Genomic DNA, 21,573 nt, shown 5'->3' with positions numbered 1-21,573 from the left:
TGTGTCCGTGTGCGTATTTTTTCCCGAGTTGTCATTGTTCGCGTATGGTCTCGCACTTGATTTTTGTGTGTGCCACCATTGCGATTAAAAAGTGCCACAATTGCCGTTCTCTGGTCAGCACAATATTTTATTACTTGTGCAGGTCAAAATAATATATTGAATAAATATAGGAAAGGATTGAAAACTTTTTAATTTTTGGAGTGCAAATGAAAAGCGGCATTTGCATGTAATGATACACGTTGCAAACTTATTTTCTGATTAAATAATTAATTATTAAATATTTAAATATTTCTTAAGCTGGTTTGTAAAGTTAAATCAATAAAAAATATATATAAACATTTATATTCAAATTCAAATATATTTCAATATATTTATTTTGACCTGCTGCATTTGGGAAATATACCCTACAAGCTTCCAGCACGCATGAATGTCTAACAGTGCAAGTGCGCGCCAAATTCAAATTCAATTTGCCGGCGGGAAACACAAAATAGGCAAACAAACGCTCGGCGTCTGAAAATATAAGAATGCGAACAGAAGCACTCACATATGCACGCACACATACATGGGGCCTGATGCAACTGTCCACTCGCACTCATAAGCATTCACATATGCACGCTGGGACCTGATGCAACCGGCCACTCGCACTCACGAATGTTCGCAAATCCAAGTGCGCTGATATTCTTTGTGTGTATGCGTGCATGTCTAAGAACATGTGTGTGAACAACAGCGCACTCATAAGCAAGTGTGACACACAAAACACACAAAAATCTAATTTTATTCCAGAGCCTGTGATTACCGATGAATCGATATTGCGTGAAATAAATTTACTGAAACCTGTATTCACTCCAGGACCAGATGGCATTACAGGTTGTGTACCAGAGAACGGCAATTGTGGCACTTTTTAAGCACAATGGTGGCACACACAAAATCAATGTGCGAGACCATTACGCGGCACAATACAACTCGGTAAAAAATACCGCACACGGACACAACCAAAATTGCTTGTGCGCGCACAATCAGCGCACAAAACACCCACCCCCTGAGAAGATCCGAGAAAAGGCTCCGTTGTGTTTTTACCACAACGAAGCAAGGCGCAAAGGAAAAGTGGCGAGTGGTTCGATCGGCTTGGCATATAAGCATAAGCGAGAAACAACATCGCTGCTATCGTCGCTCATGCTGCATTGGCCCAGCGACCGGCGACGCGACAGCAGGTGCGAAACAGAAGAGGCACTCAGAATATTTTGACCCTTTTCTTTGTGTTTTGGCTTCGGGAAAGAATTGGCCTGCGCACAAAAATGTGCTGAAATCATTTTTATACGCACAAGTAATTGCATTGTGGTCTGATCCACAATTTTGCTTGTGTGGCAGTACTACCATGGTATACGCGTTGTGTTTTTAGTGGTGCGTGCACTCATGCCGCTCTCTGTTGTGTACTTAGATATTGCGCCGGTTCCATATACTTAATTTTACATAGACTTTTTGCATTGTCTGTTAAATCTTGCTCATTGCCTTCAGTCTGGAAGGAATCATTCATTATTCCGACACATAAGAACGGCCATAAAAGTCACGTAAACAACTATAGAGGTATTTCAAAATTGTCTGCTATACATAAACTTTTTGAAAAAATTATTATTATTATATTCACAATATCTCAACTTATGCATTTCTGTAGTTCAATTATATCACCTTATCAGCACGGTTTTGTTAAACAAAAGTCTACCACCACCAATTTACTTGAGTTTTCTTCAAGGGTGGTTAAAGCTTTTCAAAACAAAATGCAGACTGATGTTATTTATACTGATTTTAGTAAAGCATTCGACTCCGTTAATCATGGTTTTTTAATAAATAAATTAAATATGATTGGATTTCCAAAGAATTTTTTGAAGTGGGTATCTAATTACCTAACTAACAGAATTCAAAAGGTAGTTTTCAAGTCAGCGGTTTCCAAGCCAGTGTCTGTGACGTCTGGAGTTCCTCAGAGTATTCACCTTGTACCTTTGCTTTTTAATCTATTTATCAATGATCTGCCCTCAGTCATTGTGAATTCAAACGTTCTAGTGTATGCTGATTGACGTAAAGCTATGCCTATCGTTTAGAGACATGTCAGGTAGTTCTTTATTGTAGACAGATCTTGACCGCTTTGTCAATTGGTGTAAATACAACTTATTAAACTTAACTGTTCTAAATGTAATAAAGTAATGTCCTTCCATAGACACCCGCTTCACATACTCAACTACCACATGATCAGCTACCTCTCAATAGATAAGCAGATGTAAAAATGATTAAGATATTCTCCTTGATAGGCTAAGGTAAGTTTGACCAAAGCATGTTTCTCTACTGTCATTAAGGCAATCAATGTTTTCGGCTTTATCAAAAGATGGGCTAAAGAATTTGATAACCCCTACACAACTAAATTACTTTATACATCTCTTGTTCGTCCGATTCTGGAATATGCTTTGTGTTTGGTCTCCACAATACTCAAACCACCAGAATAGTATTGAATCTGTCAAAAAAAAAAAATTTTATTATTTGCTTTGCGTGGCTTCAACTGGGTTCCAGGAATTAATCTACAATTTTATACTAATCGTCTACTTTTAATTAATCTCCCATCGTTAGCTAACCGCCGTATTATGTTAGGCGTCATGTTTATAATTTGATTAAAATAATTAAAGGGTAAATTGACTCCTCATACTTCTTGAGTCAACTTAATTTCTCCTAACAGGAAGTTAAGAATACTCGAAATCCTTCCTACGAATGTTGGGTCTGTTTAACACTCCCAATCTATAAGTTTATCAAATCTAAAAACAAAAACATAATTTTAAATAATTTTAAATATTGTTTGTAATCCTTTTGTTTTATCGTCGACTGTCCATAGTTGACATTAAATAAATAAATAAAAAAAAAACTAAGCAATTAGTTTTTTGCATAAGTAAACTGTTAATAAGTTAAACTGTAGGAAAATTTAATTTTGACAGCGATACAATTGGTCTGCTTTTAAATGTAAATTCTTTAACAAGGAAGAAATAATTCTGGCGGCACATATAATTTAAATGAAGATATCTCTCTAGAATATTTAAATTAAAATTTTTCTACAGTTATTAGCCTTAATCGTGAAACCTGCGCACTTAACATGTATAAATTTATCTCACAGCCAGCATCCGATGCTTGCATTGCAAGCGAACATGATAACAAAAAGTATATGCTTTGGGTAGGTTAGGTTAGGTTAGGCCGGTAGGTCACCAAAGGTGACCCCACATAGACCAACATTGGTCCTTAGTGTTGCCGGGATTTCTCTTCTATGGAAAGGCCTTTAGATTACGTTAAGTTCTTGTAACATATTGCTGGTTTTGGCGAATCTCAGCAGCGATCCAGGTTTTAGCCTTGCCGCTGCTCTTAGTGATGGTAGCTCGTACGCATTGAGGTACTTTTTGCGCGTTCTTGCCAGCGCCGGGCACTGTTTTTTTTTCGCGTGGATGCCGATAGACAGTGTCCTGTTAGTAGTCCTACCAAAAGCCTGCACTCCTTCCTATGAAGTTGTATAAAGAATATGGATATCTTTACATTTCTTGAATGGCACATTGTTCTTGCTGTTTTGCAATTCGTCGTGTTCTTCCACTTGCCTTCTGCTTCAGTTACTGCTTTTGTCTCCATATCACAGTATATCTGTATATCTGAGAGTTATTGGAATATATTCCTCAATACTGTTGCGTCTTGTCCCTTTGTCCCTGCAGAGTTTATCTATCGCATCCTTGCACGCCAGGACATTTCGGGAGCAGATGTGTGGTGCCTGCAGTGATTTAATGGCCGCTTGACTGTCTACAAAGAAGTTTATAACTTCCTGCGAAGATCTCCGCTTGGAATATGCTGCAGTAATCCGGTAATTTGTGCGAGTGTTTTAGCTCAGGCTGCGCGCAGTAGACTGCCGCTCCGACACCCGATTCCATCTTGGAGCCGTGTATCTGTGTATACATTGGTTGCACTTTGGTCTAGCCCTGTGCACCAGTTGTCCGGTCCCAGCATAGTGGGGACACATTTAAAATTGTTTCGGGGAGTTATGTGGTCTGTCGCATATCCCAATTCATTACCGACTGAGCTATGTCCAAAGAGCTGGATTTTTATATTGCCCGTCGTATTAGGCGTTGCGCAGCCTTTCCGTCCGGATTCTGCCATTTCAGAAGCTTCAACGCCTGCTCCGTCGGCATGACCCTGGGGAAAGTACCTTTGCTTTTGGTACAGACGGAATCTGCATTCTATCCACCACCTCCAGCTTATCACCTTCCCATGGGACCGGCATTACTTTTACTGCTTCTGTGACCCATTTTAGGGTGTGGTCATCTTTGCAGATAAGGATTTTCACGCCATGGAACCACCCCGCCCCATCAAAAGATGTAGGCGCAGCACACCCTTCTTCCATCGTGGCCAGCAGAGCGTCCAGAAGACTCGCCTCGGTCTTTTGCCACTGCTCTGCCGACATCTTCCCCTCCGGGTCGCTTCTGTCTATGAGCGCCACGTTTAGCTATCTCACTTGCAGTCGGCTTCCTGGAGCGTTTTTGTGTGCCGGGTGTTTTTGGCGTTTGCCTGACGGCGCACCCATCTTCTCGGATTCGGTTGAGTTCTGGCGTTTTCCAGCCTGCTTGTCTTTATTGTTGCTGGTCGTGACTTGTTGCCACGGCTTCTCTGTAAAATAACTCCCGCTATCTTTAATTTGGGATTCAGCCCCGGCCAGATGGCTCCTCTCCTCAGGGGTGAGGTAGCCTCTTTCCTTGAGCCGGTCGCTTATCTTGATAGCGGCTCTGCACTTAGACTTGGCCGTGTTGGCCTCTTTTGACCTCACAGGCCTGTCCTTCTTTGAGGTGCCAGTACCTGGTTGGTCTTTGCAGCCCACGTCTATATCGACGGCGGTACTGCGTTCTAGTTTTTTAGTAGTAGCCTTGCAACTAACATGACCTGCTCCCGCCATGCTAGAGGTGTGGCTGCTGTCGACACGCAGAGACACGTGCCTGCCGGTGGTAGCAGCCACTGCTCATACCGAGATTTGGACTGACATCCCAGCCCTTGTCTCATCCTTTTGCTCTTTATGATTATGTCGTTTCCAGGAATAGCCCATAGCGTTTTAGGCCTACTGCCAGGCACCTCCAACCATGGTTTAGTTGCAGCGCCTCCAATGTACCCGAAGGCCATCAGGGTACGCTGCCGCTAAACTTTAGCTAGACACCGCAGTGTCCGGATGCATCGCGTTGCCCTTTGCTCCAAGGCACTACGGTACCCATTGCCCATCCGGCACCCTCGGGGAGGGTTCAGTTGGAGGGTTTTTGCCAGCCTTGCGAAAGGGTAAATAAGTAACAAAAAATTTCACAAAATAATGCAACGAATAAGCGTGCACGACTAAGAGAGTATGTTAGATGAGAGCACAATTACAAAAAAATGCAACAACAAACACACATTATTGCAAGCACCGTTCTAAAAATATAAATGCACAAAAACAGAGAGAGTAAGCGAATAAGAGCTTATACCAGAGATGCTGAAACCAAAAAGAACAACACAAAACAAGTGGACAGGTTAAAGTTGGGCGCCACCAACATTTAAATACACTTTGACTAGGGTATCGCAACAAAACACACACACACACAGCTCGTTTTCCGCTGTAGCGACAGCAGCGACGCCGCCGCTGCGTCGGCAGCGAGGTTTGTATGGCGCGTCAGCATGCGCACCCCGCTGTCTATAATGAAAATTGAAATGTGAATAATTCCTAAGTTATTAATCCGATTGTTTTTCACAATCGCGTTCGAAAACATGACTAAGCAATTTTGTGATTTATTGTCTATACTTTAATTTTTTACTTGCCTTATTTATCGTTTTTTCGATTTGCGGGGAGGGGAGAATAAAAAAAAATTAAAATAAAAGCGTAGTGTTCTGGATATAGGAGCACCCTACATACCAAATTGTGGTTGCTCTAGCTCTTTTAGTTGCTGAGCAACACGCACTCATACAGACGGACAGACGGACGGACGGAAAGACCGACATGGCTATATCGACTCAGCTCGTCGAGCTATCAAGAATATATATACTTTATGGATTCTGCCACGCCTCCTTCTCCATGTAACATACATTTGAGCAACTTCATAATACCCTTTTTCCATTTTTTACAAAAATGTCAAAGTGTATAATAAACCGCGAAAACAATTGTTACTTTATTGATGCAATTAAAACAACTCAACAATAAAATATTTTTACCAATCTTAATGTGTACTCTTTCACCGTGAATATCACTATTAATATGCTAGTTAAACGCACAGATCAATTAAATATATTAGAGATGACAAAAACACTTCCGTTCACAGCAAAATCTAAGTATTATGTAATGGCATATATTTTCACATAGTAGGTGCTAGATAGGCCGCTCCACTCTGTCTTGTAATTAATTTCGGCTTTGAACAGCTTAATAAAACTTATCTGACTTCTGTCGTGTCTTGGGGGGATAGTGCCAAGAGGTTAGAGGTTACCTTGGCATGTCTACAAGTTTATGTCACTTTTATCGCTTGCCAGACAGCTTCGCATCTAGGTCACAGGAGTAGGCCCGCATCCTGTGCCTTCCTTCGTCTTCGATCCGTCCGTATAGATCGAAAGCTCATCGTTCTATTTGAATTATAGACGCCGATAGTCATTTTCCTCCCCAGCTGTCTGTCCTACCGAGAGCAGAGGCTCGTAGCCTGCACATTTCGCAGTTGTGTACTTGATTGAAGTTGGTGCTTCCCACCACACTAATGCTTATGATGGGCCTGACAACTGCGGTGTACATCCGATGAATGATGTGTGATTGCAGTCCTCATCTTTTCCAAAAAAAAATTGTCTTTTTGCATATGAAGAGGGCTTGTAGTGCCTTTTATCCTCTCCTTCGAGTTTTTCACCAGGAAGCTTGGACTCTAGGATTAAGTGCGTTTTCCATGAGACCGCTTATTGTAGGCATTAACTTGTCTCTTACCAGCAAAATTAGGTCAGGCTACTGAAACTCTGCATCCACGGGAGGGGGAAATTGACTTCTCTTTGTAGGGTGACCCTTGTGGCATTTTTCCCTATTGACGAGGTACAGAGTCAGACGTTGAACATTCTACAGCTGAGTATGTTGCTAAACCATAAGTTATTGTCGTTATTGACTCGATCCTGACATTGTTGTCGCACCCTTTACGTCTGTAAAAAGCTACCAACACAAACTCCTGTCTCCTACTTCATGCAGTTTGGTCCACCACATGCTCTTGCTCTAACCATGATCTTATTGAATTTCGTGTGCTCTTAAGCCAATCAGACACAATTATCACGTACGGACATCTACAGCAGTGAACAGCCCAAACGACTACGACATATAACTATCCGCGGACAACATGACTCCAACAATAGGTGTAAAATAAAAACAAACGTTTATAACGTTGGTTTACGTTATAAACCAAAAAGAAAATGTATTAATTCTAATTTAATTCATTCTAGATTTTGTTATTATTATTTTTTTTTTTAACTTTGCTTGTTTTTTTTTAATCTCCTCTTAAATTGAGACTAACAATAAGTATACGAATCTTTTAACTAAACATTATCTAACAGTTTCTTGAAACTGTTTTAGGATTGCACGTTCCTAGATTCTATCGCTGGTTGTAGGTCTCGTTCGAACGTACCCACGGTGCCCCGGCTTGATAGTTTTAAGGATTTTTGACCTGGACTCTCTGGACAATATCAATGTTGCTATTGCTAGCGTTCCCCCATAATTGGGAGCCATAAGTCCAGATGGGTTTAAGTACGGAATTGACGCTACTCGTAATCTGAATGCAGCGGGCACTGTTGAGTCGAGTCAGCGTTTTCACACTATGACCGCTCAACACATATATATATATATATAGATATGTATATATATATATATATGTGCATAAATCTCACCCGTAGATATATTTTATATATATATAATACATAATCAAATACATCGCTGACTTCATCATGTCGAAGCAGTGATTTTTAGAATTAAGACTTACCATTAAATAAATGGCAATCAAAGTGAACAGAAGTGTTATTTCTTCTCGACATGGCGACCGTGACGTTATTATTGTACTTATTATTTTATGGTACAATAGTATAAAATTTATATATGTAATTTTAGATAATAGATAGGTATGATTCGAGGTTAATTTTTAATTTAAATTTAGTTTCAATAATTTTTTTTTAGGGCACATCATTTCATGGCTAATTTTACTTGATTTTCGGACTGGCAAATAATCAGGGCAAGTTTTATTTAATTTGAATAAAGAGAGAGAAAAAACGTTTTATGCCAAGCAGAAGCTTTGATAAGAGCAAATTCATCTAAGAGCGTAACTATTATTTGTTAAGTTAGCTATTCTTTGTTTATTTACTGTACTTCGTCCATCGATAAAAGCGTTAAAAGACAAAAAAAAAAACTAGCACTTCGACTAAAACCTGGTTTCGTCTTACCGACCAATTAGTTTGCTGCCTACATTCTCTAAAATATTCGAGAGTATATTTTTTAGCAAAATGATGACAGTAAGAAGCGTTCAGGGTGCCATTCCAGATCACCAGTTTGGCTTTCGGAATCACCATGGAACCCCAGAACAAGCGCATCGAGTAACGCAGAATATTCTAGATGCCTTTGAAAAAAGCCTTCGATCAATGATACAGCCGTTATTGCTTACTCGCCGAGTCGAATCGGAGCGTCTAGAAAAACACAAAACTTTTTGGAAAAAACAAAAATATATTGCGAGTGGGCGAACAGGTGGAAGTTCGATGGAATTAAATCCCAATATTGTAATTTTTCTTTGAGACACCAAATCCTTCCTAGGGTTCAACTGAAGGACGCGCTTATCCTTCAATTTCCACAGGCGGAGTACCTGTGATTGACCCTAGACAAGCGGCTCACGTGTAGGCAACACACAGCAAAAATAGCAGCAACATGCCGTGGCAAGCTGAGCTGGTTGCTGAAGTCAACGAGCAAGCTGAGCCTCAGCAACAAAGTGTTACTCTACAGAGCAATAGTTGTCCCGTCATTAACCTACTGCTTCCAAATATGGAGTATGGCGTCTGACTCTAACATTATGAGAATACAAAGGGCCAAAACTGAGCGCTGCGCACGATTACAATTTCACCTTGGAATAATGATATTGTACACGACCTCCACATCCTCACAGTGAGGGAGCACATTAATCGGTACTCAATCCGCTACAAGGAATGACTCCTGGCCCACACAAATCACATAGCGGATTCATTGGCAAACCCAATACTTAGACGAAGGCTAAATAGCCGCCATCCAGGACACCTATGAGAAGAGGCAGGCAAAGAACGCGAGCTCTAGTTTAATAATTCATTTAACTACTTATTTTTATTTCCATTGTTATTACATCGTTGCTGTTATGTCCATGTCATGTTTGTTACAACTGCCGGTCCCTACGTTTCATAACCATTGAATTGATTGCTCAACGTAAAAATAATTATATATTCTAAATCAAAATGGAACTTGTTGAGCTAACGACTTGTCGCTAGCTGTAATGTTGCGAATCGCGATTTAACGCCCGAATTTATATTTTAAAACGACGAGAATTTCTTTATAATATGTATATTTATTACTGCCTTTTGCAGGTTTATGTGTGTTCAGTTTAGTTAAGTTTACAATGTTTCGAATATATTTACAATTGAGATTATGCGGCACGGCCGGCTTACGAGAGTAGCTAAAGACTTATGTGTCCGTTTCAAGAATCAATGTTGAAGTAAGTCAAGTTCTTACTAATGAATAATTAAAGGCACGGCCGTATTAATTATTATTAGTAACTAAAGTGGTTAGAGCGATGTGTCAAGCGACGGTACGACCGGCTTGAGAGAGCGAGTAAAGTTCAACTTGCTAAATTATTATTCTTATAAATCTTTCCTTTCTTATATATTTTCGTTTTTTTTTTTATTAATCTTTTCTTTTCGTGTATTACATGAGTTTTGCCGCCAAAGGTCGGCAAAGCCGCGCACCGTCCCGTCGTTCAAACTAAGCCTTAATTAGCTATGTGGTTGCTTGACTTGCACAAGCAAAAGCGCAGCCAGCTGTCTATATTGAATAATTCCTAAGTTTTTTATCCATATGTTATTAATTTTCGGCATCGGTCGAAAATATGACCAGTCTAAATATTTTTGAATCTCTTAAAATCGTGTTTTTTTTTCAATTTGCGGGAGAGGAAATTAAGAAAAATAAAATAAAAGCGATATGTCCTGGGCTTAGGACACCTACATACCAAATTTGGTTGGTCTAGCTCTTATAGTTGCTTGAGGAAACACGCACTCATGTACAGACGGAACACTGGCTATATCGAGAATATACTATTTTGTGGGGTCTGCTTTCTCTCCTGTTAGCATAGCATTTGCACAACGTCATTAATTTTTTTTACAAAACAACAAGCGGCAAGACCATACGCGCCACACAGAAAACGACTGGACAATTATGCACTCAGCACAACAAAAAAATGTCGTGTGCGGGCGGCAACTCACAAAAACACACAGGAAAGACACTAAGAAAGGAAAATGTCGCAACCCCAAAATGCGATGGCTGGAGAAAGATAAACCATCTCGCTTTGCGTTCGCTCTGTCTCATTGCACGAAGCCGACGCCGATCAGCAGGTAGCGAAACAGAAGCACACAGAAAACATACAATAAATTTTATGACCTTTTTCGTGTGCTTTGCTTCGGGAAGGCATTGCCTTCGCACAAAATGCTGCTCGGATCTTTTTTTCTACGCACAAGTAATGGTCTTGTGGTCTCAACCACAATTTCGATTGTGTGTGGCAGTATTACTATGGTAGTAGGTGTTGTGTTTTTAGGGGTGTGTGCACTCTTGCCATTCTCTGGATAGGATACAGCGCACTACAGGTAGCGAAACAGAAGCACACAAAAATGATTTTGACCTTTTATTGTATATTTCTTCGGGAGTTTGTTTGCTACCCATGCAATAATTGTAGACTGTCCATTAATAACCCATGAAATTGTCGTGTGGGAACTGCCTCAAGTTAGCTTTTTGTATGGTACTACCATGTACATACATGGTACTACCATATACATGGTACTACCATGTAAGTAACGTGGTAATTTTTAGGGCAGATGCATTCATACCTTTCTCTGATATACACCACACCTATTGGAGAAGCACAACATTACTGATAGAGTCGCTGCTTGAGTTCACACTGCTTAAAGACAGAGGTTACACAATAAAACCGTTATAGAGCATCATTATCTTTTGTCTACATAATGTATGTACTTATGTTGTATTATTTATTTTGCTAAGTTGATTGTAAATAAAATCATTTATTTTATAAAAATCATTTATTTTTTTTACAATCGGCTTAGCAAAATAAATAATACAACAGAAGTACATATATTATGTAACCAAAAGATAATTATGCTTGGAGCTTAAACTAACTAAATAGTTAACTTAACGAGATGAAAAATATATACATATGCACTGCTTCCAAATCTGATTACTTTTCATATTTTAGACATGCTTTATGGTCTCTATAATAAACTGTGAGTAAAGCAATACGTACAAGACCTATGACAAATGCCATCTTTCAGATCCTTGATGCTGTTGTTAAAAACAATGTTTTAGCACTTAAATTAAAAAATAATAATAAATTTGACAAAGTTCTGCCAAGTTCTCAATATTTAAAACAAACTTGATAGCAAATTAATGCCCGGCCTCAAAATATAATTTATTAGTTATACAGTTACATATTTTTTACAGTTTATTAATTGAAACGAAGGCTCGATAGTGCCCAAATTTAATAGACTCGTCATCGGCAATATGATTCATGACTACGATCGTACGTGAGGGTCTTTAATCGATTGTTTGCCTGAATCTGTTCTCTTGACACTGAAACTCCTCGACTTACCACTAAGTCTTTCCACATCATTGTAAGTAAAATGAAGAATGCACCGAAAATCTTGTTGACAAACTCAATGAGACTTAAAACAATAGGAGTAGCGGCATGTGTTAGCCGACTGAATTCAAAGAGGAATCTCACGACAAAAATTCCCAAAAAGCGAATTGCGACAATTATTCCACTTCCTATTGACAATAAAAGCAGGCCTAGAAACCGTATGAAGCGTATTATATTCGGCTTATTTACATCGTTAGCCATAAATTCATATGTGGATTGACCCCAATCCCGAAACAAAGCAAAAAAGTCGGGCGTAACAATCCTAGATTGATAATCCTTTTCTATTCCTACATCAGGTTTTTTGTCGTCCCAGATAGTCCCAGTAGGGCAAGGGGATTTTGAACGCACAAAGCATTGTGTCGATACTATTGACTCTGGTTGAATTTCACGAACAATTTTTAACTTTATCTGAATTTCGTGAGATCTGAAGCGTATTGTTTTTATGATAAACCAGTATTCACCAAATGCCGCATTACTGAGCTGTGTCCAAATACACGTTTCAAGTTGACAAGCACTCAATTTTTGAATATCATCGCTTTCCTTGCTAATGCCTACCCACATGCCTGGCACGAAACGGTGATAGAACATATTTAATTGTGTTGCGCTAGCGAGTAGTTGCTTCCCCAAATCTCTTTCACTACTTTGTAACGCTACGACGTCCCGATATCCACCAACCTGCTCCACAAAGCAACGCTTTATATAAATACCCCGAAACAGTTGTGATTTAAAAAGTTGTTTTGTTAGTGACTGCATGGCCAATTCCTCCGGCGGCATATGTCGACTATTTTCCTTGCTCATAATTGAATCCGATGTTGCCATTGCTATAAATAATCAATATTATGTACAAATTTTAATAATCAACTATCTTTTCCAGACTGACTGCTTGCCGTCGTTCATTTTCTTTGGACTTCAACTTGCCTCTTAATGTCACTGATGGGAATTGTTGTTCCCTTTAACACAATAAATTGCTTCGTCGCAAAAAACTATGCGCAGGAATCTAAAGTAAACAAAAAAAAAATAAAAAAATAAATAATTTAAATTGAGTTTGTTGAAAATAATATTAAATACTCAATAGAAAATTTACAATTTACATATGTACAATATGAAGTAGAGGTGCAGAAACATCGATGAAAACATTGATGCATCGATGTTTTTCCAAATTTTCTAAACATCGATGTTTATTTTGGACAATCGATGTTTCTAAGGCCATCACTGTTCCAAGAATAAGGAAGCGGAAAACACGTTAAAGGTTTGTAATTTGTTACATTTTTCTATTATGTTAATTATAACGTTTAATTATTTTTTTGCAATTATAGTGAATGATATTGGTGGTGTAGGCGCGACGCTGCAAAAGTTTTTAACGATGGATAAATTCTTAAACCGTAAGTAATTTAAAAACTGCGCAGTACTTGCCCAACTACAAGCAATGTAGTTGATTGTGTACGTACGTCCAACGTGTAACGGCCAATACTTATCTGTACATTTTGTATATTATAGGTACAACGAAGGAAACGTCTCCGAAAAGGAAGCGAGAAACATCTTGTGTGTGGCAAGCGGAGGACAAAACAAAGGTCACCTGTGTTCACTGTGGAAAAATGTTAAAAACGGGGCGAAATACAACTAACCTAATCGACCACCTTTAACAGATTCATCCAAACTATAATACTTATGAGATAGATAATCAGTCACCGAGGTTAGATAGTTTTATGCAACGGAATATAGAGCATCCGTTAGAGTCAAAACAAAAAAAAACATTGGACATGTATGTAATGCGACTGATAGCACGGGACGTTCAACCGTTTAGCATGGTTGAAGAAGATGGATTCCGTGACTTGATGCACCACATGGACCCGAAATATAGAATGCCGAGCAGACCGTATTTCAGAGACATAATGCTACCTAAGCTATACAAAGATTTAAGAAATAATCTTGAATGTGAGCTCGATGGGGTCCTATGTAGCAATTACCACGGATGGATGGACTTCCCGTGCCAATGAAGCCTATATCACAGTAACATGCCATTTTGTGAATGAAAAGTTTGAGTTTGTTTCAGCTGCCTTGCCGACGGCGCGTCTTGCAACGCCCACTAATCACTCAGCTGTGAATATTGCTGATACTCTTCGACAGGTCTTGAATGAGTGGGGTCTTTTCTTCATAAAGTTGTAACTATAGTTACAGATAACGACAGTACAATGAAGGCGTGCGAACATCTGGAAATTAAACATTTTCTGTGTTTCGCACACACAATTTGCTTGAGCAAGAAATTTTGAAAATAGACATAATTCAACCCGTATTAAGGAAGTGCAAGACTGTCATAGCATTCGTTAAGCGAAGCTCGACTACAATGGCTAAGTTTAAGGACGCTCAAAAGGTTACCGAACCCCTCGGACTGATACAGGAGGTACCAACAAGATGGAACAGTGCCTTTCAAATGATTGATAGAATTTTAAATATCAATGAGGCACATTGAGTGGACGCTTCAAAGATCGGTTTGGGCACTACGAAACACGTACCGTAGCAAGAATTGCCACAATGGTAGACACAAGATTAAAAAACAAGGATTCCAGAAAACAAGTAATGCTGAACAAGCATGTCACGCATTGGAAGACGAACTTAGAAATGCTTTGAGCAAATTGTCACGTGAAAAATCCACAGCAGATTCGTTGACGCCTACACCACCCAATCAACCTGCTCCTTCGAGCTATTTTACAATGCTTCAATTAAAGTTGAAGGCGCAAATAAGTACAACTCGTGCGGACGCAATCATATTGCTTAGATAGCATGTATAATGCGAAAATGAGCCCGAAACAAGCGATCCCTTAAATCTTTGGAAGGTAAATTTAATAATAAATTAAATAAATTCTAATTTTAGCAGTGCTCAAAGAATATGGAACCTTTCAAGGAGCTGTCAAAAAAATATTTATGTATTACTGCTACGTCCTGTGAGTCTGAAAGAGCTTTCAGCAAAGCGGGACAAATCATTTCAGACCGCCGTACCCGGTTAAAACCAGGAATAGTAGATCAACTTCTGTTTATAAACAAAAACTACAATTGCCTTAAAAAGTAATATTAGAATTATGTAAGAATATTAGAATTGATCTCATGAAATTATGTTTCGGTTTTTAGTTTTTATTTCTGTTAAATGAATAAATGTTTTGCTTTTTATTTTTAATACAAATTTCATTGTCATACATCGATGTTTCTGTACCACTAATATGAAGTAGGGGTTGGAAGCTAGGAGGTGGAGAAACATCGATGACATCGGTGTTTTTGAAACATCGCTAATATCGATGTTTGGTAGGCAACCATCGATGTTTTTCCATCTCTGAGCGCATTTAAAAGGAACGATGTGTAAATTGTAAGTATATAATTTAATTTCATAATTTCCTAATAATTTATTTATGATATATTACAAATTTAGTGTTAGTCGTTGGTGCTGTTGGGTGATATAGTGGAGGACATGGACAGATATCTGAAAAGTAAGTTATTAATCACACTAGTCCTGCTTATGTACTAGCATATTAATAATTTATTTTTTATAGGAGTAAAAACTTCTGATGAGAATGTGGGGATAGGGACCCAAAGAGAAACAAACGGGATGTGTCGGTTGCTTAGGATTACTTTAGAAAAACTGAGCAAAAAACACATGGCATTTTCAACTACTGCGGTAAAGCTATAAAAACAGCCGGAAACACGACAAACCTTTTAGATCATCTAAAACATGTTTATCCTGATCGCCCTAAAGTCAGAAAACCGCATAATAAAATACAATGGACAATTATGTCGGAAAGTCTTTATCGTTTTATAGCAATGATTCCACTCGAAAACGTCGTTTGGATAGTGTAATGATGATCATGATAGCTGTCGATGTCCAACCCTTTAGTTGTGTTGAAAATTTCCATTTCCTTCGTCAGATTTATGATTTAATTTATGAATGAAAATGTGAACATTATGGAATAATGTTCTTCTTTTTATTTGTAAGCGACTTATAATGAAATAATATTAATTGTTTTAATTTTCAATATTTATAAGACAGTCATTATGGAATAATAGCCCTTTTTATACACTTTGACATTTTTGTAAAAAATGGAAAAATGGGTATGATGAAAGTGCTCAATGTATGTAACGAGAAGGAGGCGCTGCAGACCACATACAAGTCATAGATATGCTTGATCCAGCTCGCGAGCTAAGTCGAATAGCCAGTCCGTCTGTCGTCCGTCGTCCGTTGTATGAGTGCGTGTTCCTCAGCAAATATAAGAGCTATAGAGCAACCAAATTGGTATGTAGGTGCTCCTATATCCACACTACGCTTTATTAATTTTATTTCCTCCCCCCTCGCCCGAAAATCGAAAGCAAACGAAATATAAGGCAGTACAAACTCTTTAAAAATCGAAATAAATCACAAATTGACGAGAAGAACAGTTTTCGAACCCCATTTCTGAAATTTTAAACGGTTCGATAAATAACTTTAGTGAATTATTTAGTAGTCAATTTTTCATCATAGACCGCGGGTGCACGGTGCTGGACGCGCATACAAATTCGCAGCCGACGCAGCTGTGACGCGTTTAAGCTTTTTGTGTTATATGTGTTTATGATTGCAATGCATGTGTTTGCTGGCGAATGCCCTAGTCAAAGTGTATTTAAAAGTTGGTGGCGCCCAACTTTAATGTGTCCACTTGATTATATATCTAAGATACATTATGGAATGTTCTTCGTTTTGTTTTTATACATTTTTTAACTTACTCAGAAATTTAATATAAATAATCATATGAAATAGGTATATTTTTATGTTAAGCCTTTTTTTTTATTTATTTGAAATATCAAGCGCTTCAATAGAGTTTAAAAGAAAACAATTGTTATTGTATTTTTTTATATATTATTTTAAACATCGATGAAACATCTGAAATAAATCACAAAAACGGTCATTGTTTTGACCGATGGTGAAAATTTCAGAAAGTTCGGGTTAATAACTTAGGAGTTATTAGCATTCTAATTTTCAATATAGACAGCGGGGTGCGATTTTGCTGACGCTGTGTAAAAACGTCGCTGCCGACGCAGTAAGTATTGTAAGTTTCCGCTATAGTTGGTAACATATAACGATTAGCATTTGTCAATCACCAACGATGGTGCCCCTTTTGACTGCCGACTAAACGCCAACATCATGGTAAATGTTCTGAATCAATTTACGCCTTGTTTTATAATCTCAATTTTTTTGTTTAAATCGGTTGCCAATGCTCTTTCTGCATTTTTATAACCTTTCCCACAGTTTTCTTGCAAGCATTCTCTTTCTGCTCTACTTTTTCTTAGGTTTCTTTTTCTTTTCTCTATAATACATCAGCCTTTTACTGCCACACACAACGACAATTGCTTGTGTGTGGCTTAGAGATCCGAGCAACATTTTGTGTGTATAAGCTTCAGTTTGCTTCGTGAAAAGATCATAAAATGTTTTGTATGTTTCCTGAGTGCTTCTGTTTTACTACCAGACAACTGCAATGGCGAAATATGTAAACACACATGCATATATGTATGTACATATAGAAATATGAAAACTAGTATTAAGTTAAGTGCAATAAATATATTTCAATATATTTAATTTGACCTGTACAAGTAATAATTGCGCTGACCTCTAGCTGCACTGGGGAAATATTGAATGGACATGCTGTTACAGAATGTTTCTAACGTTTAATTAATTATCTGGCAAAGCAATATCTTAATAATGATCATTATTGTGCACTAAGAAAATAAATGTTTATAGCGTCCAAATGCAAAACTTGCAGCATTCACATACGCTTCACTTGCATTCTTTTCAAATTATATGGCCGTATTTATTGCAAAAAAGGCTTTAACAAATTATAATTATTGATTATTGCAAATCGCGACTTAAACGCCCGAATATATATATACCCGAATGCGCTCTTGGGTTACTTAGTTTGTGCTGGTCGCTAGCGAGCGACTAAGTACCCGAAAAAAACACTCAAAACGAAGAGCGCAGTACGCTACCTTGTATTATTGTATCATGATATAGACCAGAGAACGGCAAGTGTGCACGCACCACGAAAAACACAACGCGTACACCGTGGTAGTACTGCCACACACAAGTGAAATTGTGGATCAGACCACAATGCAATTACTTGTGCGTATAAAAATGATTTCAGCAGCATTTTGTGCGCAGGCAATTCTTTCCCGAAGCAAAACACAAGAAAAGGGTCAAAATATTTCTGAGTGCTTCTGTTTCGCTACCTGCTGTCGCGTCGCTGCCAATGCAGACAGATCGAGATAGCAAGCGATGTTGTTTCTCGCTTATGCTTATATGCTAGCCGATCGAACTCGCGGACATTTCCTTTACGCTTGCTTCGTTGTGGGTAAAAACACAACGGACCTTTTCACGGATCTCTCTGGGTGTTTTGTGCGTTGCTTGTGCGCCGCACACACAATTTTTTGTAGTGTCTGTGTGCGTATATTTTCCCGTGTTGTCATTGTGCGCGTATGGTCTCGCACTTGTTTTTTGTGTTTGCCACCATTGTGCTTAAAAAGTGCCACAATTGCCGTTCTCTGATATAGACTACTCATTTCACACAACGAAAATGGACACCAAAATTTCTTAGCGACAGGCCCCAGGGGCTTCGTGTGCTCGGATTCGGGCTGTTAGCAGTGTTGCCGTTTTGGGGTTTTATACCCCAGATTTGGGATTTTTTAATTGGTCTGGGGTGAAAATTTTGAATCTAGGGGGAACAAGCTAATTGAGCTTTATTTGAAATTCTTCAGGGTTTTTAATTATTTTCACGATTTTTGCGTCAAAGCTCACTTGATAAGCAAAAAAAAAAAAAAAAAGAAAAGGCTATAAATTGGTAAATATTATTTTTTGGAGTTTTTTCCCAAAAAAAAACCTTAATCTAGGTTTTTTTGTCTACAAATTTCTGGCAACACTGGCTGTTAGCGGCGTGTGCGCTCGGATTTTTCACTCTCTCATTCTTATGCTCGCACACTGATTGCGAGGGTTCAGTCGCAGAGTGCCGCATTTTGAAGAAGGTTGCTCTGTGCTTGAATTCTTTATATGAGTTAACAACAGAATTGATTACATCGACTGCAGGTTACAAAACACTGCGACGTATAACCAACGACACGTGCGCAGGGTCAGCTATATTTCGGTCTTTAACGGCTGGGAACCAGACGGTAATGCGATCCCCAAAAATTCGACGGAAACGTCAACAACAACAACTATACCAGCGAAGACGCAATATTAACTACTGCAGACCCAGCAATACCGTCAACTGCAAATCAAGCAGGTGCAGCGATAGAGCAACAACAACAACAGCCATGGGCCAGTCAGCAATTACAACGGAAACGGGAGTAGCAACAAAAGAAGCGATGGGAACGACGGAGCAGCACCCCCTACTATACCCATTAGAATCCGACTCGGGGGGGGGAGGGAGAGGCCGGGAGGCCCCTGCCCCCCACCCCCCGGGGGGGGGGGGGGAGGGGGGGGGGAAGGGGGGGGGAGGGAGAGGGGGAGGAGGGAGGGCAGCAGCACCGCCAGCAGAACAGGCAGAGCCCTCTTCATTATAAATTAAATCAGAATTTAAGTTCAGTTGGTAGTTTGTCATTGGTAATTAATAAAACAAGTCGAGTCCGTCTCGCACATTGTATTTTTTTCAAACTCCAAGAACTGTTGTTCTTATTTGGCGCCCGAGCAGGGACCTGACCGAAAAGTAGTAGACAGACCAATCGATATAGATATACCAGTTGTTAGACCAAGCATAGGCGAAGATAAGGTACCAGATACCGTTCGATTGATTAGGAAATTCTCTGGGGATAGAACTAGGTTTGGAAGCTGGCAAAAGAATGTCGAAAGGATTCTTGCTCTTTATGAAGGGCAAGAAGACACACTTAGATACTACCTCCTTATAGGCGCAATACGAAACAAGATCGTTGATGAGGCAGAAGCAGTGTTAAATTCATACAACACTCCTCTAAACTGGAAGGCCATATCTAAATGCCTCACAGCACACTTTGCGGACAAGCGTGATTTGAAAACTCTGGACTATCAGATGTTTTCACTAACGCAAGGCCGTATGACTGTAACAGAGTATTACAGAGTCGTGTGTCATCACCTGTCTCTTATACTTAAACAAATAAGTGCACAAGAGGAATCCCCTGAAGTAGTTAGAACTTTGACCAATACGTATCGTGACAAAGCATTAGACACTTTTATGCGCGACCTGAACGGCGATATGCCACGACTACTGGCCATCAAAGAACCAAGAGAAATGAGCCATGCTCTGCACCTGTGCAGCTTGGTCGGAAACCAGGCGCACCGGAATTCTTTTGCTCCCAAGCCTCGGCAAATGCCACCTCCATTACCCCCTAAACAAATGCAACAACATAGCTTCAAGCAAACAAATCTGAAACCTTTAACTTACCAATTACCTAATCCCGGCTATGGATTCGAACCAAACTTATACTATCCACCCGTTCCATACGGTTTCTCAACCGAGCCCTTACGTTCCATTCCCTCAACAACAATATGAAGTAGATCCATCCATGCGAACCAGGCACGTCAATTATATGAATATACCCAATAATAATGACATGAATGGGAAGCGTCCACCCATGCCAGTCCACAATGGGCCACCACAGAAATTGCAAAGGCATTTCAATTTCGAAACTGGTGCCTTTGAGGGTGAACCAGAAGTCGAAACAAGTGCTAGCGAGCATCAGGAATATTTTGAACTAGTAGGATTAGAAGGAGCTAGTGAATTGGACGATATGAACCCAACAGAAGCAAACCCAGCAGAAGCAGCAGATGTCTATTTTTTAGATTAAATAGTTCCTCACTACCGTACATCCAATGCGTAATGAGGGACGGAACCAAATTAAAATTTTTAATCGATACAGGATCTAACCAAAACTACGTTCAATCACATTTAGTACAGAACCCAAAGTGAAATAACAACACATTATTTGCAAACTCCGTAGGAGGGAAAATAGAAATAACTCATCACACTGAAAATAGAAATAACAGACACACTGGTCATAAAGGGTAGACGAAATATCAAGATCTTTCAATTAAAAACACAAGCCGTAAACAACATCAACATTCGGTCCGATCATATGACACCCTTACAATAAGAGAACGTGTCTCAACTAACGAATATATTTTCCGAACTCTTCGCGAACCCAGACAAGAAACTGACCTACACCACGAGAGTCGTTGGTGAAATTAGAACCAACTCCGACACACCTGTCTATAGCAAACATTACCCTTACCCCGCTGCATTACGAAAAGAAGTAGAAACCCAAATTGAAGAACTATTAAAAGATGGCATAATTAGACCTTCACGGTCTCCATATAATGCACCCGTTTGGGTGGTGCCAAAAAAACTAGACGCATCTGGTAAAAAAAAGTTTAGAGTAGTTATCGACTACCGAAAACTTAATAACGTAACAATTCCGGATCGTTTTCCGATCCCAGAAATAAACGAAATAATCGCACAATAAGGTGAAAACAAATTTTTTTCAGTTCTAAATCTGAAATGCGGGTTTCATCAAATTCCGTTGCTCGAAAGAGATAGAAAAAACAACATTCGCCGTAAATGGTGGGAAATTTGAGCTC

General features: G+C 39.2%; 1 protein-coding gene and 1 long non-coding RNA gene across 5 annotated transcripts; one reads left to right on the top strand and one right to left on the bottom strand.

The window, feature by feature from the left end:
• Positions 1 to 11,717: 11,717 nt before the first annotated feature.
• LOC108602268 lies at positions 11,718 to 13,085 on the bottom strand. Of its 3 annotated transcripts, none has more exons than XM_017990325.1 (3): positions 13,045 to 13,085; positions 12,841 to 12,957; positions 11,718 to 12,781 (listed from the first exon to the last, which is right to left on the bottom strand). In XM_017990325.1, exon 3 carries the CDS (start codon positions 12,777 to 12,779, stop codon positions 11,814 to 11,816), a length of 966 nt encoding a protein of 321 aa, XP_017845814.1. In that variant the 5' UTR covers positions 12,780 to 12,781; positions 12,841 to 12,957; positions 13,045 to 13,085; the 3' UTR covers positions 11,718 to 11,813. The 3 variants fall into 3 exon arrangements, with proteins under 3 accessions (XP_017845814.1, XP_017845812.1, XP_017845813.1); XM_017990323.1 differs by having other exon boundaries at positions 12,879 to 12,957; positions 13,045 to 13,083; XM_017990324.1 differs by having other exon boundaries at positions 12,879 to 12,957; positions 13,052 to 13,069.
• A 42-nt stretch (positions 13,086 to 13,127) lies between these two features.
• On the top strand, positions 13,128 to 16,032 carry LOC108601809. 2 transcript variants are annotated; one of them, XR_001915222.1, is made up of 6 exons: positions 13,128 to 13,209; positions 13,277 to 13,342; positions 13,458 to 14,794; positions 15,185 to 15,318; positions 15,382 to 15,439; positions 15,503 to 16,032. It is a non-coding gene; the product is annotated as an uncharacterized LOC108601809 (long non-coding RNA). The 2 variants fall into 2 exon arrangements; XR_001915223.1 differs by having other exon boundaries at positions 15,182 to 15,318.
• Positions 16,033 to 21,573: the final 5,541 nt, after the last annotated feature.

The sequence above is a fragment of the Drosophila busckii genome, chromosome 2R (assembly GCF_011750605.1).
Source record: "Drosophila busckii strain San Diego stock center, stock number 13000-0081.31 chromosome 2R, ASM1175060v1, whole genome shotgun sequence".
NCBI lineage: Eukaryota > Metazoa > Arthropoda > Insecta > Diptera > Drosophilidae > Drosophila > Drosophila busckii.
Note: the sequence above shows the minus strand (reverse complement) of the source record. Positions and strands in the feature narration are given on the sequence as shown.